At 48.4% G+C, this 16527-nt stretch overlaps 1 protein-coding gene across 1 annotated transcript in view; it reads left to right on the top strand.

Moving 5' to 3' along the window:
- Positions 1–16527, top strand: part of LOC129840308 (solute carrier family 15 member 1-like) — a 57276-nt gene that overhangs the window by 32604 nt on the left and 8145 nt on the right. Inside the window, exons 3-7 of the mRNA XM_055908110.1 lie at positions 3221–3305; positions 9411–9552; positions 10643–10762; positions 10921–11020; positions 13374–13464. Coding sequence (XP_055764085.1) covers positions 3221–3305; positions 9411–9552; positions 10643–10762; positions 10921–11020; positions 13374–13464 — 538 coding nt within the window. The remainder of the gene's footprint in view (positions 1–3220; positions 3306–9410; positions 9553–10642; positions 10763–10920; positions 11021–13373; positions 13465–16527) is intronic.

The raw sequence follows: 16527 nt of genomic DNA, 5'->3' as shown, positions 1-16527 counted from the left end.
GTAGAGTGTTGGAGGCTATTTTGTAAATGACATCGCCGAAGTCGAGGATCGGTAGGATAGTCAGTTTTATGAGGGTATGTTTGGCAGCGTGAGCTTTGTTGAGAAATAGGAAGCTGATTCTAGATTTCATTTTGGATTAGAGATGTTTGATGTGAGTCTGGAAGGAGAGTTTACAGTCTAACCAGACACCTAGGTATTTATAGTTGTCCACATATTCTAAGTCAAAACCGTCCAGAGTAGTGATGCGGGCAGCGATCAGTTGAAGATCATGCATTTAGTTTTACTAGTGTTTAAGAGCAGTTGGAGGCCACGGAAGGAGAGTTGTATGGCATTGTAGCTCGTTTAGAGTTTTGTTAACACAGTGTCCAAAGAAGGGCCAGATGTGTACAGAATGGTGTCGTCTGCGTAGAGGTGGATCAGGGAATCACCCGCAGCAAGAGCGACATCATTGATATATACAGAGAAAAGAGTCGGCCCGAGAATTGAACCCTGTGGCACCCCCATAGAGACTGTCAGAGGTCCGGACAACAGGCCCTCCGATTTGACACACTGAACTCTATCTGAGAAGGAGTTGGTGAACCAGGCGAGGCAGTCATTTGAGAAACCAAGGCTACTGAGTCTGCCGATAAGAATACGCTGATTGACAGAGTCGAAAGCCTTGGCCAGGTCGATGAAGACGGCTGCCCAGTACTGTCTTTTATCGATTGCGGTTATGATATCGTTTAGTACCTTGAGCGTGGCTGAGGTGCACCCGTGCCCCGCTCGGAAACCGGATTGCACAGCGGAGAAGGTACGGTGGGATTCGAAATGGCCACTGATCTGTTCATTAACTTGGCTTTCAAAGACTTTAGAAAGGCAGGGCAGGATGGATATAGGTCTGTAACAGTTTGGGTCTGTAACAGTTTGGGTCCAGGGTGTCTCCCCCTTTGAAGAGGGGGATGACCGCGGCAGCTTTCCTATCTTTAAGGATCTCGGACGATAAAAAAGAGAGGTTGAACAGACTGGTAATAGGGGTTGCAACAATGGAGGCGGATAATTTTAGAAAAAGAGGGTCCAGATTGTCTAGCCCAGCTGATTTGTACGGGTCCAGCTTTTTCAGAACATCTGCTATCTGGATTTGGGTGAAGGAGAAGCTGGGGAGGCTTAGCTGCGGGGGTTGCGGAGCTGTTAGCCGGGGTTGGGGTAGCCAGGAGGAAAGCCGTAGAGAAATGCTTATTGAAGTTCTCAATTCTTGTGGATTTATCGGTGTGACAGTGTTTCCTAGCCTCAGTGCAGTGGCAGCTGGGAGGAGGTGACAGTGTTTCCTAGTCTCAGTGCAGTGGGCAGCTGGGAGGAGGTGACAGTGTTTCCTAGTCTCAGTGCAGTGGCAGCTGGGAGGAGGTGACAGTGTTTCCTAGTCTCAGTGCAGTGGCAGCTGGGAGGAGGTGACAGTGTTTCCTATCCTCAGTGCAGTGGGCAGCTGGGAGGAGGTGCTCATATTCTCCATGGACTTTACAGTGTCCCAAAACGTTTTGAGTTAGAGCTACAGGATGCAAATTTCTGTTTGAAAAAGCTAGCCTTTGCTTTCCTAACTGACTGTGTGTATTGGTTCCTGATTTTCCCTGAAAAGTTGCATATCGTGGGGACTATTCGATGCTAGTGCAGTCCACCACAGGATGTTTTTGTGCTGGTCAAGGGCAGCCAGGTCTGGAGTGAACCAAGGGCTATATCTGTTCTTAGTTCTACATTTTTTGAATGGGGTATGCTTATTTAAGATGACGAGGAAGTAACTTTTAAAGAATGACCAGGCATCCTCTACTGACGGGATGAGGTGAATATCCTTCCAGGATACCCGGGCCAGGTCGATTAGAAAGGCCTGCTCGCAGAAGTGTTTTAGGGAGCGTTTGACAGTGATGAGGGCTGGTCGTTTGACCGCGGACCCGTAGCGGACTCAGGAAATGAGGCAGTGATTGTGAGATCCTGGTTGAAAACAGCAGAGGTGTATTTAGAGGGCAAGTTGGTCAGGATGATATCTATGATTGTGCCCGTGTTTACAGATTTAGGGTTGTACCTGGTGGGTTCCTTGATAATTTGTATGAGAATGAGGGCATCTAGCTTAGATTGTAGGACTGCCGGGGTGATAAGCATATCCCAGTTTAGGTCACCTAACAGAACAAACTCTGAAGCTAGATAGGGGGGCAATCAATTTACAAATGGTGTAAATGGTGTCCAGGGCACAGCTGGGAGCTGAGGGGGGTCGGTAGCAGGCGGCAACAGTGAGGGACTCGTTTCTGGAGAGATACATTTTTAAAATTAGAAGCTCAAACTGTTTGGGCATTGACCTGGAAAGTATGACAGAACTTTGCAGGCTATCTCTGCAGTAGATTGCAATTCCTCCCCCTTTGGCAGTTCTATCTTGATGGAAATGTTGTAGTTGGGGATGGAAATCTCAGAGTTTTTGGTGGCCTTCTTAAACCAGGGTTTAGACACGGCAAGGACATCAGGGTTGGCAGAGTGTGCAAAAGCAGTGAATAAAACAAACTTAGGGAGGAGGCTTCTGATGTTAACATGCATGAACCCAAGGCTTTTACGGTTACAGAAGTCAACAAATGAGAGCGCCTGGGGACGCACAGGGCCTGGGTCAACCTCTACATCACCCGCGGAACAGGGGAGTAGTAGGAGGGTACGGCTAAAGGCTATCAAAACTGGTCGTCTAGTGCGTTGGGGAGAGAGAATAAAAGGAGCAGATTTCTGGGCGTGGTAGGATAGATTCAGGGCATAGTGTACAGATAGTGGTATGGTGGGGTGCAGGTACAGTGGAGGTTAACCTATTGAGTGACGATAAGAGAGGTTGCATCTCTGGACATGCTGATTATGATGGGTGAGGTCACCGCATGTGTGGGAGGTGGGACAAAGGGGGCTATCTGAGGCATGTTGAGTAGGACTAGGGGCAGTTTATATATTTTTGCTTTACTCATCTCATATGTGTTCTATTCTACTGTATTCTAGTCAATGCCACTCCGACATTGCTCGTCCTAATATTTATATATTTCTTAATTCCATTCTTCTACTTTTAGATTTGTGTATTGTTGTGAAATTGTTAGATATTACTGCACTGTTGGAGCTAGAAACACAAGCATTTCACTACACCCACAATAACATCTGCTAAACATGTGTGTTTGACAAATAACATTTGATTTGATTTGGTCAAATAAAGATCTGTGTTCTACTCTGTGTCCAGGTGGATGTGTGTGGGTATCCTCTCAGTATCTTCTTCATCGTGGTCAATGAGTTCTGTGAACGGTTCTCCTACTATGGCATGCGAGGTAAGCCAATCACATCTCTCTATGTTAACAGATAGCAGAGGTGAACCAATCACATCTCTCTATGTTAACAGATAGCAGAGAGGTGAACCAATCACATCTCTCTATGTTAACAGATAGCAGAGAGGTGAACCAATCACATCTCTCTATGTTAACAGATAGCAGAGAGAGGAACCAATGCTGTAGATGGACGTACTGAGTGGTTCTGTTGTGGTTCTGTTGTCCCCTCTAGCTGTGTTGGTGCTGTAGATGGACATACTGAGTGGTTCTGTTGTGGTTCTGTTGTCCCCTCTAGCGGTGTTGGTGCTGTAGATGGACATACTGAGTGGTTCTGTTGTGGTTCTGTTGTCCCCTCTAGCTGTGTTGGTGCTGTAGATGGACATACTGAGTGGTTCTGTTGTGGTTCTGTTGTCCCCTCTAGCGGTGTTGGTGCTGTAGATGGACATACTGAGTGGTTCTGTTGTCCCCTCTAGCGGTGTTGGTGCTGTAGATGGACATACTGAGTGGTTCTGTTGTGGTTCTGTTGTCCCCTCTAGCGGTATTGGTGCTGTAGATGGACATACTGAGTGGTTCTGTTGTCCCCTCTAGCGGTGTTGGTGCTGTAGATGGACATACTGAGTGGTTCTGTTGTCCCCTCTAGCGGTGTTGGTGCTGTAGATGGACATACTGAGTGGTTCTGTTGTGGTTCTGTTGTCCCCTCTAGCTGTGTTGGTGCTGTAGATGGACATACTGAGTGGTTCTGTTGTGGTTCTGTTGTCCCCTCTAGCTGTGTTGGTGCTGTAGATGGACATACTGAGTGGTTCTGTTGTCCCCTCTAGCTGTGTTGGTGCTGTAGATGGACATACTGAGTGGTTCTGTTGTGGTTCTGTTGTCCCCTCTAGCTGTGTTGGTGCTGTAGATGGACATACTGAGTGGTTCTGTTGTGGTTCTGTTGTCCCCTCTAGCTGTGTTGGTGCTGTAGATGGACATACTGAGTGGTTCTGTTGTCCCCTCTAGCGGTGTTGGTGCTGTAGATGGACATACTGAGTGGTTCTGTTGTCCCCTCTAGCTGTGTTGGTGCTGTAGATGGACATACTGAGTGGTTCTGTTGTCCCCTCTAGCGGTGTTGGTGCTGTAGATGGACATACTGAGTGGTTCTGTTGTGGTTCTGTTGTCCCCTCTAGCTGTGTTGGTGCTGTAGATGGACATACTGAGTGGTTCTGTTGTCCCCTCTAGCGGTGTTGGTGCTGTAGATGGACATACTGAGTGGTTCTGTTGTGGTTCTGTTGTCCCCTCTAGCGGTGTTGGTGCTGTAGATGGACATACTGAGTGGTTCTGTTGTGGTTCTGTTCCCTCTAGCTGTGTTGGTGCTGTAGATGGACATACTGAGTGGTTCTGTTGTGGTTCTGTTCCCTCTAGCGGTGTTGGTGCTGTAGATGGACATACTGAGTGGTTCTGTTGTCCCCTCTAGCTGTGTTGGTGCTGTAGATGGACATACTGAGTGGTTCTGTTGTCCCCTCTAGCGGTGTTGGTGCTGTAGATGGACATACTGAGTGGTTCTGTTGTGGTTCTGTTCCCTCTAGCGGTGTTGGTGCTGTAGATGGACATACTGAGTGGTTCTGTTGTGGTTCTGTTCCCTCTAGCGGTGTTGGTGCTGTAGATGGACATACTGAGTGGTTCTGTTGTCCCCTCTAGCTGTGTTGGTGCTGTAGATGGACATACTGAGTGGTTCTGTTGTCCCCTCTAGCGGTATTGGTGCTGTAGATGGACATACTGAGTGGTTCTGTTGTCCCCTCTAGCGGTATTGGTGCTGTAGATGGACATACTGAGTGGTTCTGTTGTGGTTCTGTTGTCCCCTCTAGCTGTGTTGGTGCTGTAGATGGACATACTGAGTGGTTCTGTTGTGGTTCTGTTGTCCCCTCTAGCTGTGTTGGTGCTGTAGATGGACATACTGAGTGGTTCTGTTGTGGTTCTGTTCCCTCTAGCGGTGTTGGTGCTGTAGATGGACATACTGAGTGGTTCTGTTGTGGTTCTGTTGTCCCCTCTAGCGGTATTGGTGCTGTAGATGGACATACTGAGTGGTTCTGTTGTCCCCTCTAGCGGTATTGGTGCTGTAGATGGACATACTGAGTGGTTCTGTTGTGGTTCTGTTGTCCCCTCTAGCTGTGTTGGTGCTGTAGATGGACATACTGAGTGGTTCTGTTGTCCCCTCTAGCGGTATTGGTGCTGTAGATGGACATACTGAGTGGTTCTGTTGTTCCCTCTAGCGGTATTGGTGCTGTAGATGGACATACTGAGTGGTTCTGTTGTCCCCTCTAGCGGTATTGGTGCTGTAGATGGACATACTGAGTGGTTCTGTTGTGGTTCTGTTGTCCCCTCTAGCTGTGTTGGTGCTGTAGATGGACATACTGAGTGGTTCTGTTGTGGTTCTGTTGTCCCCTCTAGCTGTGTTGGTGCTGTAGATGGACATACTGAGTGGTTCTGTTGTGGTTCTGTTCCCTCTAGCGGTGTTGGTGCTGTAGATGGACATACTGAGTGGTTCTGTTGTGGTTCTGTTCCCTCTAGCGGTGTTGGTGCTGTAGATGGACATACTGAGTGGTTCTGTTGTCCCCTCTAGCTGTGTTGGTGCTGTAGATGGACATACTGAGTGGTTCTGTTGTCCCCTCTAGCGGTGTTGGTGCTGTAGATGGACATACTGAGTGGTTCTGTTGTGGTTCTGTTGTCCCCTCTAGCTGTGTTGGTGCTGTAGATGGACATACTGAGTGGTTCTGTTGTGGTTCTGTTGTCCCCTCTAGCGTTGTTGGTGCTGTAGATGGACATACTGAGTGGTTCTGTTGTGGTTCTGTTGTTCCCTCTAGCGTTGTTGGTGCTGTAGATGGACATACTGAGTGGTTCTGTTGTGGTTCTGTTGTCCCCTCTAGCTGTGTTGGTGCTGTAGATGGACATACTGAGTGGTTCTGTTGTCCCCTCTAGCGGTATTGGTGCTGTAGATGGACATACTGAGTGGTTCTGTTGTGGTTCTGTTGTCCCCTCTAGCTGTGTTGGTGCTGTAGATGGACATACTGAGTGGTTCTGTTGTCCCCTCTAGCGGTGTTGGTGCTGTAGATGGACATACTGAGTGGTTCTGTTGTGGTTCTGTTGTCCCCTCTAGCGGTGTTGGTGCTGTAGATGGACATACTGAGTGGTTCTGTTGTGGTTCTGTTGTCCCCTCTAGCTGTGTTGGTGCTGTAGATGGACATACTGAGTGGTTCTGTTGTCCCCTCTAGCTGTGTTGGTGCTGTAGATGGACATACTGAGTGGTTCTGTTGTGGTTCTGTTGTCCCCTCTAGCTGTGTTGGTGCTGTAGATGGACATACTGAGTGGTTCTGTTGTGGTTCTGTTGTCCCCTCTAGCGGTATTGGTGCTGTAGATGGACATACTGAGTGGTTCTGTTGTGGTTCTGTTGTCCCCTCTAGCTGTGTTGGTGCTGTAGATGGACATACTGAGTGGTTCTGTTGTGGTTCTGTTGTCCCCTCTAGCGGTGTTGGTGCTGTAGATGGACATACTGAGTGGTTCTGTTGTGGTTCTGTTGTCCCCTCTAGCTGTATTGGTGCTGTAGATGGACATACTGAGTGGTTCTGTTGTGGTTCTGTTGTCCCCTCTAGCGGTGTTGGTGCTGTAGATGGACATACTGAGTGGTTCTGTTGTGGTTCTGTTGTCCCCTCTAGCTGTGTTGGTGCTGTAGATGGACATACTGAGTGGTTCTGTTGTGGTTCTGTTCCCTCTAGCTGTGTTGGTGCTGTAGATGGACATACTGAGTGGTTCTGTTGTCCCCTCTAGCGGTGTTGGTGCTGTAGATGGACATACTGAGTGGTTCTGTTGTCCCCTCTAGCGGTGTTGGTGCTGTAGATGGACATACTGAGTGGTTCTGTTGTCCCCTCTAGCTGTGTTGGTGCTGTAGATGGACATACTGAGTGGTTCTGTTGTGGTTCTGTTGTCCCCTCTAGCTGTGTTGGTGCTGTAGATGGACATACTGAGTGGTTCTGTTGTGGTTCTGTTGTCCCCTCTAGCTGTGTTGGTGCTGTAGATGGACATACTGAGTGGTTCTGTTGTCCCCTCTAGCGGTGTTGGTGCTGTAGATGGACATACTGAGTGGTTCTGTTGTGGTTCTGTTGTCCCCTCTAGCGGTGTTGGTGCTGTAGATGGACATACTGAGTGGTTCTGTTGTCCCCTCTAGCTGTGTTGGTGCTGTAGATGGACATACTGAGTGGTTCTGTTGTGGTTCTGTTGTCCCCTCTAGCGGTGTTGGTGCTGTAGATGGACATACTGAGTGGTTCTGTTGTGGTTCTGTTGTCCCCTCTAGCGGTGTTGGTGCTGTAGATGGACATACTGAGTGGTTCTGTTGTGGTTCTGTTGTCCCCTCTAGCGGTGTTGGTGCTGTAGATGGACATACTGAGTGGTTCTGTTGTCCCCTCTAGCGGTGTTGGTGCTGTAGATGGACATACTGAGTGGTTCTGTTGTGGTTCTGTTGTCCCCTCTAGCTGTGTTGGTGCTGTAGATGGACATACTGAGTGGTTCTGTTGTGGTTCTGTTGTCCCCTCTAGCGGTGTTGGTGCTGTAGATGGACATACTGAGTGGTTCTGTTGTGGTTCTGTTGTCCCCTCTAGCGGTGTTGGTGCTGTAGATGGACATACTGAGTGGTTCTGTTGTCCCCTCTAGCTGTGTTGGTGCTGTAGATGGACATACTGAGTGGTTCTGTTGTGGTTCTGTTCCCTCTAGCTGTATTGGTGCTGTAGATGGACATACTGAGTGGTTCTGTTGTGGTTCTGTTGTCCCCTCTAGCGGTGTTGGTGCTGTAGATGGACATACTGAGTGGTTCTGTTGTGGTTCTGTTGTCCCCTCTAGCTGTGTTGGTGCTGTAGATGGACGTACTGAGTGGTTCTGTTGTGGTTCTGTTGTCCCCTCTAGCTGTGTTGGTGCTGTAGATGGACATACTGAGTGGTTCTGTTGTCCCCTCTAGCGGTGTTGGTGCTGTAGATGGACATACTGAGTGGTTCTGTTGTCCCCTCTAGCGGTGTTGGTGCTGTAGATGGACATACTGAGTGGTTCTGTTGTGGTTCTGTTGTCCCCTCTAGCGGTGTTGGTGCTGTAGATGGACATACTGAGTGGTTCTGTTGTGGTTCTGTTGTCCCCTCTAGCTGTGTTGGTGCTGTAGATGGACATACTGAGTGGTTCTGTTGTGGTTCTGTTGTCCCCTCTAGCTGTGTTGGTGCTGTAGATGGACATACTGAGTGGTTCTGTTGTTGTTCTGTTGTCCCCTCTAGCGGTGTTGGTGCTGTAGATGGACATACTGAGTGGTTCTGTTGTGGTTCTGTTGTCCCCTCTAGCGGTATTGGTGCTGTAGATGGACATACTGAGTGGTTCTGTTGTGGTTCTGTCCCCTCTAGCGGTGTTGGTGCTGTAGATGGACATACTGAGTGGTTCTGTTGTGGTTCTGTTGTCCCCTCCAGCTGTATTGGTGCTGTAGATGGACATACTGAGTGGTTCTGTTGTGGTTCTGTCCCCTCTAGCGGTGTTGGTGCTGTAGATGGACATACTGAGTGGTTCTGTTGTGGTTCTGTTGTCCCCTCCAGCTGTATTGGTGCTGTAGATGGACATACTGAGTGGTTCTGTTGTGGTTCTGTTGTCCCCTCTAGCGGTGTTGGTGCTGTAGATGGACATACTGAGTGGTTCTGTTGTGGTTCTGTCCCCTCTAGCGGTATTGGTGCTGTAGATGGACATACTGAGTGGTTCTGTTGTCCCCTCTAGCGGTGTTGGTGCTGTAGATGGACATACTGAGTGGTTCTGTTGTTCCCTCTAGCGGTGTTGGTGCTGTAGATGGACATACTGAGTGGTTCTGTTGTCCCCTCTAGCGGTATTGGTGCTGTAGATGGACATACTGAGTGGTTCTGTTGTCCCCTCTAGCGGTATTGGTGCTGTAGATGGACATACTGAGTGGTTCTGTTGTGGTTCTGTTGTCCCCTCTAGCGGTGTTGGTGCTGTAGATGGACATACTGAGTGGTTCTGTTGTGGTTCTGTTGTCCCCTCTAGCGGTGTTGGTGCTGTAGATGGACATACTGAGTGGTTCTGTTGTGGTTCTGTTCCCTCTAGCGGTATTGGTGCTGTACTTCAGGTATTTCCTGAAGTGGGATGATGACCTGGCCACCTCCATCTACCACACCTTCGTCGCTCTCTGCTACCTGACTCCTATACTGGGGGCCATCGTGGCAGACTCCTGGCTGGGGAAGTTCAAGTGAGTCCCAACACCAGTACATCAACTTAGTATCTGATCTTCCATAGGATATCTGGGGATTGTAGTTCCCTTGCTTGTAGTCGTCTGCCCTCCTGGTGAATCCCTTTCATTAGTTTCTCTCCCCCCCCCACCCGTTTTACTTTGCCAAAGCAATAGAAATAGATATAGAAACAAAGAAAAGTGAAATAAAAAATTAACAGGAAACATAACACTCACAAAAGTTCCATATTATGTCTATATAGTGTTGTAATGATGTACAAATGGTTAAAGTACAAAAGGGAAAATATATAAACATAAATATGGGTTGTATTTACAATGGTGTTTGTTCTTCACTGGTTGCTCTTTTCTTGGGGCAACAGATCACACATCTTGCTGCTGTGATGGCACACTGTGGTATTTCTCCCAGTAGATATGGGAGTTTATCAAGATTGGGTTTGTTTTCGAATTGTTCTCTCTCTCCCTCCCTCTCTCTCTCTCCCCTCTCTTTCTCTCTCTCCCTTTCTCTCGTGCTCTCTTGCTTTCTCTCTCTCTCTCTCTCCCCCCTCGCTTTCTCTCACTCTCCTCTCTCTCTCCCCTCTCTGTCCCCCTCTCTCTTTTTATCTCTCTCTTTCCTCTTTCTCTCCCCTCTCTCTCTCTCTCTCTCTTTCCTCTCACTCTCCTCTCTCTCTCCCTCTCTCTCTCCTCTCACTCTCCTCTCTCTCTCCCCCTCTCTCCCCTCTCTCTCTCTACCTCTCTCTCTCTTTCTCTCTCTCTCTTTCCTCTCACTCTCTCTCTCTCCCTCTCTCTCTCCTCTCACTCTCCTCTCTCTCTACCTACCTCTCTCTCTCTCTCTCTCTCTCTCTCTCTCTCTCTCTCTCTCTCTCTCTCCCTCTGTCTGTCTGTCTCTCTCTCTCTCCCTCTGTCTCTCTCTCTCTCCCCTCTCTCTCTACCTCTCTCCTCTTTCTCCCCTCCCACTCTCCTCTCTCTCTCTCTTTCTCTCTTTCCTCCTCTCTCTTTCCTCTCTCCCTCCCTCTCCCCCCCCCCTCTCTCTCTCTCTCTCTCTCTCTCTCTCTCTCTCTCCCCCCTCTCTCTCTTTCCTCTCTCTCTCCAGGACTATTGTCTATTTATCCATCGTCTATACGGTGGGACAGGTTGTCATGGCAGTAAGCGCCATACACGACATCACAGACACAGACAGGGACGGGACCCCTGACAACATGACCTTCCATGTGTGAGTTCATCTGTTGTTCACCCTAAACACAACATCCTATATAAGCCACAGCATTGTAAAACGATTAGAGTTGTGTAAACTTAGTCAATCAAGTTGACTCAACCTCTACGATATGAGTTGCATTAGTTGAAGTGATAAGTGATGTGCTCTCCTCTCAGGGCCATGTCTATGGTTGGCCTGATTCTCATCGCTCTGGGAACAGGGGGCATCAAACCCTGTGTCGCTGCCTTTGGAGGAGACCAGTTTGAAGACCACCAGGTTGGTAACGCTAGCAGCCATTTTAGAGTCTGTCTCTACCGACCTCGATCGTTACGCTAGCGGAGCAGCCATTTTAGAGTCAGTCTCTACCGACCTCGATCGTTACGCTAGCGGAGCAGCCATTTTAGAATCTGTCTCTACCGACCTCGATCGTTACGCTAGCGGAGCAGCCATTTTAGAGTCTGTCTCCACCGACCTCGATCGTTACGCTAGCGGAGCAGCCATTTTAGAATCTGTCTCTACCGACCTCGATCGTTACGCTAGCGGAGCAGCCATTTTAGAGTCTGCCTCTACCGACCTCGATCGTTACGCTAGCGGAGCAGCCATTTTAGAGTCTGTCTCTACCGACCTCGATCGTTACGCTAGCGGAGCAGCCATTTTAGAGTCTCTCTCTACCGACCTCGATCGTTACGCTAGCGGAGCAGCCATTTTAGAGTCTGTCTCTACCGACCTCGATCGTTACGCTAGCGGAGCAGCCATTTTAGAGTCTGTCTCTACCGACCTCGATCGTTACGCTAGCGGAGCAGCCATTTTAGAGTCTGTCTCTACCGACCTCGATCGTTACGCTAGCGGAGCAGCCATTTTAGAGTCTGCCTCTACCGACCTCGATCGTTACGCTAGCGGAGCAGCCATTTTAGAGTCTGTCTCCACCGACCTCGATCTTTACGCTAGCGGAGCAGCCATTTTAGAGTCTGCCTCTACCGACCTCGATCGTTACGCTAGCGGAGCAGCCATTTTAGAGTCTCTCTCTACCGACCTCGATCGTTACGCTAGCGGAGCAGCCATTTTAGAGTCTGTCTTTACCGACCTCGATCGTTACGCTAGCGGAGCAGCCATTTTAGAGTCTGTCTCTACCGACCTCGATCGTTACGCTAGCGGAGCAGCCATTTTAGAGTCTGTCTCTACCGACCTCGATCGTTACGCTAGCGGAGCAGCCATTTTAGAGTCTGTCTCTACCGACCTCGATCGTTACGCTAGCGGAGCAGCCATTTTAGAGTCTGTCTCTACCGACCTCGATCGTTACGCTAGCGGAGCAGCCATTTTAGAGTCTGTCTCTACCGACCTCGATCGTTACGCTAGCGGAGCAGCCATTTTAGAGTCTGCCTCTACTGACCTCGATCGTTACGCTAGCGGAGCAGCCATTTTAGAGTCTGTCTCTACCGACCTCGATCGTTACGCTAGCGGAGCAGCCATTTTAGAGTCTGTCTCTACCGACCTCGATCGTTACGCTAGCGGAGCAGCCATTTTAGAGTCTGTCTCTACCGACCTCGGTCATTATGGTAGTGTGGACTCCATTTTAGAGTCTGTCAGAGGGAGGGGGTCCATGTCTCTTGTCCATGTCTCCTGTCCATGTCTCCTGTCCATGTCTCCTGTCCATGTCTCCTGTTATAAACCTTTTTCTCCTGTCCATGTCTCCTGTCCATGTCTCCTGTTATAAACCTTTTTCTCCTGTCCATGTCTCCTGTCCATGTTTCCTGTCCATGTCTCCTGTCCATGTCTCCTGTCCATGTCTCCTGAACCTTTTTCTCCTGTCCATGTCTCCTGTCCATGTCTCCTGTCCATGTCTCCTGAACCTGTTCTCCTGTCCATGTCTCCTGTCCATGTCTCCTGTTCATGTCTCCTGTCCATGTCTCCTGTTATAAACCTGTTCTCCTGTCCATGTCTCCTGTTATAAACCTGTTCTCCTGTCCACTTCTCCTGTCCATGTCTCCTGTCCATGTCTCCTGTCCATGTCTCCTGTTATAAACCTGTTCTCCTGTCCATGTCTCCTGTCCATGTCTCCTGTTATAAACCTGTTCTCCTGTCCATGTCTCCTGTCCATCTCTCCTGTCCATTTCTCCTGTTCATGTCTCCTGTCCATGTCTCCTGTCCATGTCTCCTGTCCATGTCTCCTGTCTCCTGTCCATGTCTCCTGTCCATGTCTCCTGTCCATGTCTCCTGTCCATGTCTCCTGTCCATGTCTCCTGTTATAAACCTGTCTCCTGTCCATGTCTACTGTTATAAACCTGTTCTCCTGTCCATGTCTCCTGTTATAAACCTGTTCTCCTGTCCACTTCTCCTGTCCATGTCTCCTGTCCATGTCTCCTGTCCATGTCTCCTGTTATAAACCTGTTCTCCTGTCCATGTCTCCTGTCCATGTCTCCTGTCCATGTCTCCTGTTATAAACCTGTTCTCCTGTCCATGTCTCCTGTCCATGTCTCCTGTCCATGTCTCCTGTCCATGTCTCCTGTCCATGTCTTCTGAACCTGTTCTCCTGTCCATGTCTCCTGTCCATGTCTTCTGAACCTGTTCTCCTGTCCAAGTCTCCTGTCCATGTCTTCTGAACCTGTTCTCCTGTCCATGCGTTCTCCAGGAGAAACAGAGGAGCACGTTCTTCTCCATCTTCTACCTTTCAATCAATGCTGGTAGTCTCCTGTCCACCGTCATCACACCCATCCTCAGAGGTACGTCTCCTGTTCACCGTCATTACACCCATCCTCAGAGGTACGTCTCCTGTCCACCGTCATTACACCCATCCTCAGAGGTACGTCTCCTGTCCACCGTCATCACACCCATCCTCAGAGGTACGTCTCCTGTCCACCGTCATCACACCCATCCTCAGAGGTACGTCTCCTGTCCACCGTCATTACACCCATCCTCAGAGGTACGTCTCCTGTCCACCGTCATTACATCCATCCTCAGAGGTACGTCTCCTGTCCACCGTCATCACACCCATCCTCAGAGGTACGTCTCCTGTCCACCGTCATTACACCCATCCTCAGAGGTACGTCTCCTGTCCACCGTCATTACACCCATCCTCAGAGGTACGTCTCCTGTCCACCGTCATTACACCCATCCTCAGAGGTACGTCTCCTGTCCACCGTCATCACACCCATCCTCAGAGGTACGTCTCCTGTCCACCGTCATCACACCCATCCTCAGAGGTACGTCTCCTGTCCACCGTCATCACACCCATCCTCAGAGGTACGTCTCCTGTCCACCGTCATTACACCCATCCTCAGAGGTACGTCTCCTGTCCACCGTCATCACACCCATCCCCAGAGGTACGTCTCCTGTCCACCGTCATTACACCCATCCTCAGAGGTACGTCTCCTGTCCACCGTCATCACACCCATCCTCAGAGGTACGCCTCCTGTCCACCGTCATCAAACCCATCCTCAGAGGTACGTCTCCTGTCCCCTGTCATTACACCCATCCTCAGAGGTACGTCTCCTGTCCACCGTCATCAAACCCATCCTCAGAGGTACGTCTCCTGTCCCCTGTCATTACACCCATCCTCAGAGGTACGTCTCCTGTCCACCGTCATTACACCCATCCTCAGAGGTACGTCTCCTGTCCCCTGTCATTACACCCATCCTCAGAGGTACGTCTCCTGTCTCCTGTCATTACACCCATCCTCAGAGGTACGTCTCCTGTCCCCTGTCATTACACCCATCCTCAGAGGTACGTCTCCTGTCCCCTGTCATTACACCCATCCTCAGAGGTACGTCTCCTGTTCACCGTCATTACACCCATCCTCAGAGGTACGTCTCCTGTCCACCGTCATTACACCCATCCTCAGAGGTACGTCTCCTGTCCACCGTCATCACACCCATCCCCAGAGGTACGTCTCCTGTCCACCGTCATCACACCCATCCTCAGAGGTACGCCTCCTGTCCACCGTCATCACACCCATCCTCAGAGGTACGCCGATAATCTCTCCCTAAACTAACACAATACCTGTTCAGACTTTACATTACTACCACAATACCTGGTCAGACTTTACATTACTACCACAATACCTGGTCAGACTTTACATTACTACCACAATACCTGGTCAGACTTTACATTACTACCACAATACCTGGTCAGACTTTACATTACTACCACAATACCTGGTCAGACTTTACATTACTAACACAATACCTGGTCAGACTTTACATTACTACCACAATACCTGGTCAGACTTTACATTACTACCACAATACCTGGTCAGACTTTACATTACTAACACAATACCTGGTCAGACTTTACATTACTACCACAATACCTGGTCAGACTTTACATTACTACCACAATACCTGGTCAGACTTTACATTACTACCACAATACCTGGTCAGACTTTACATTACTAACACAATACCTGGTCAGACTTTACATTACTAACCCTAAACTACCACACTACCTGGTCAGACTTTACATTACTAACCCTAAACTACCACACTACCTGGTCAGACTTTACATTACTAACCCTAAACTAACACAATACCTGGTCAGACTTTACATTACTACCACAATACCTGGTCAGACTTTACATTACTACCACAATACCTGGTCAGACTTTACATTACTACCACAATACCTGGTCAGACTTTACATTACTACCACAATACCTGGTCAGACTTTACATTACTACCACAATACCTGGTCAGACTTTACATTACTACCACAATACCTGGTCAGACTTTACATTACTAACCCTAAACTAACACAATACCTGTTCAGACTTTACATTACTACCACAATACCTGGTCAGGCTTTACATTACTACCACAATACCTGGTCAGACTTTACATTACTAACCCTAAACTAACACAATACCTGGTCAGACTTTACATTACTACCACAATACCTGGTCAGACTTTACATTACTACCACAATACCTGGTCAGACTTTACATTACTACCACAATACCTGGTCAGACTTTACATTACTACCACAATACCTGGTCAGACTTTACATTACTACCACAATACCTGGTCAGACTTTACATTACTACCACAATACCTGGTCAGACTTTACATTACTACCACAATACCTGTTCAGACTTTACATTACTACCACAATACCTGGTCAGACTTTACATTACTACCACAATACCTGTTCAGACTTTACATTACTACCACAAAACCTGGTCAGACTTTACATTACTACCACAATACCTGGTCAGACTTTACATTACTAACCCTAAACTAACACAATACCTGTTCAGACTTTACATTACTACCACAATACCTGGTCAGACTTTACATTACTACCACAATACCTGGTCAGACTTTACATTACTACCACAATACCTGGTCAGACTTTACATTACTACCACAATACCTGGTCAGACTTTACATTACTACCACAATACCTGGTCAGACTTTACATTACTACCACAATACCTGGTCAGACTTTACATTACTACCACAATACCTGTTCAGACTTTACATTACTAACACAATACCTGTTCAGACTTTACATTACTACCACAATACCTGTTCAGACTTTACATTACTACCACAATACCTGGTCAGACTTTACATTACTACCACAATACCTGGTCAGACTTTACATTACTACCACAATACCTGTTCAGACTTTACATTACTACCACAAAACCTGGTCAGACTTTACATTACTACCACAATACCTGGTCAGACTTTACATTACTAACACAATACCTGGTCAGACTTTACATTACTACCACAATACCTGGTCAGACTTTACATTACTACCACAATACCTGGTCAGACTTTACA

Source organism: Salvelinus fontinalis, chromosome 41 (genome assembly GCF_029448725.1).
Source record: "Salvelinus fontinalis isolate EN_2023a chromosome 41, ASM2944872v1, whole genome shotgun sequence".
Classification (NCBI taxonomy): domain Eukaryota; kingdom Metazoa; phylum Chordata; class Actinopteri; order Salmoniformes; family Salmonidae; genus Salvelinus; species Salvelinus fontinalis.
The sequence above is the reverse complement of the archived record's forward strand: the minus strand, read 5'-3'. Positions and strand labels throughout refer to the sequence as shown.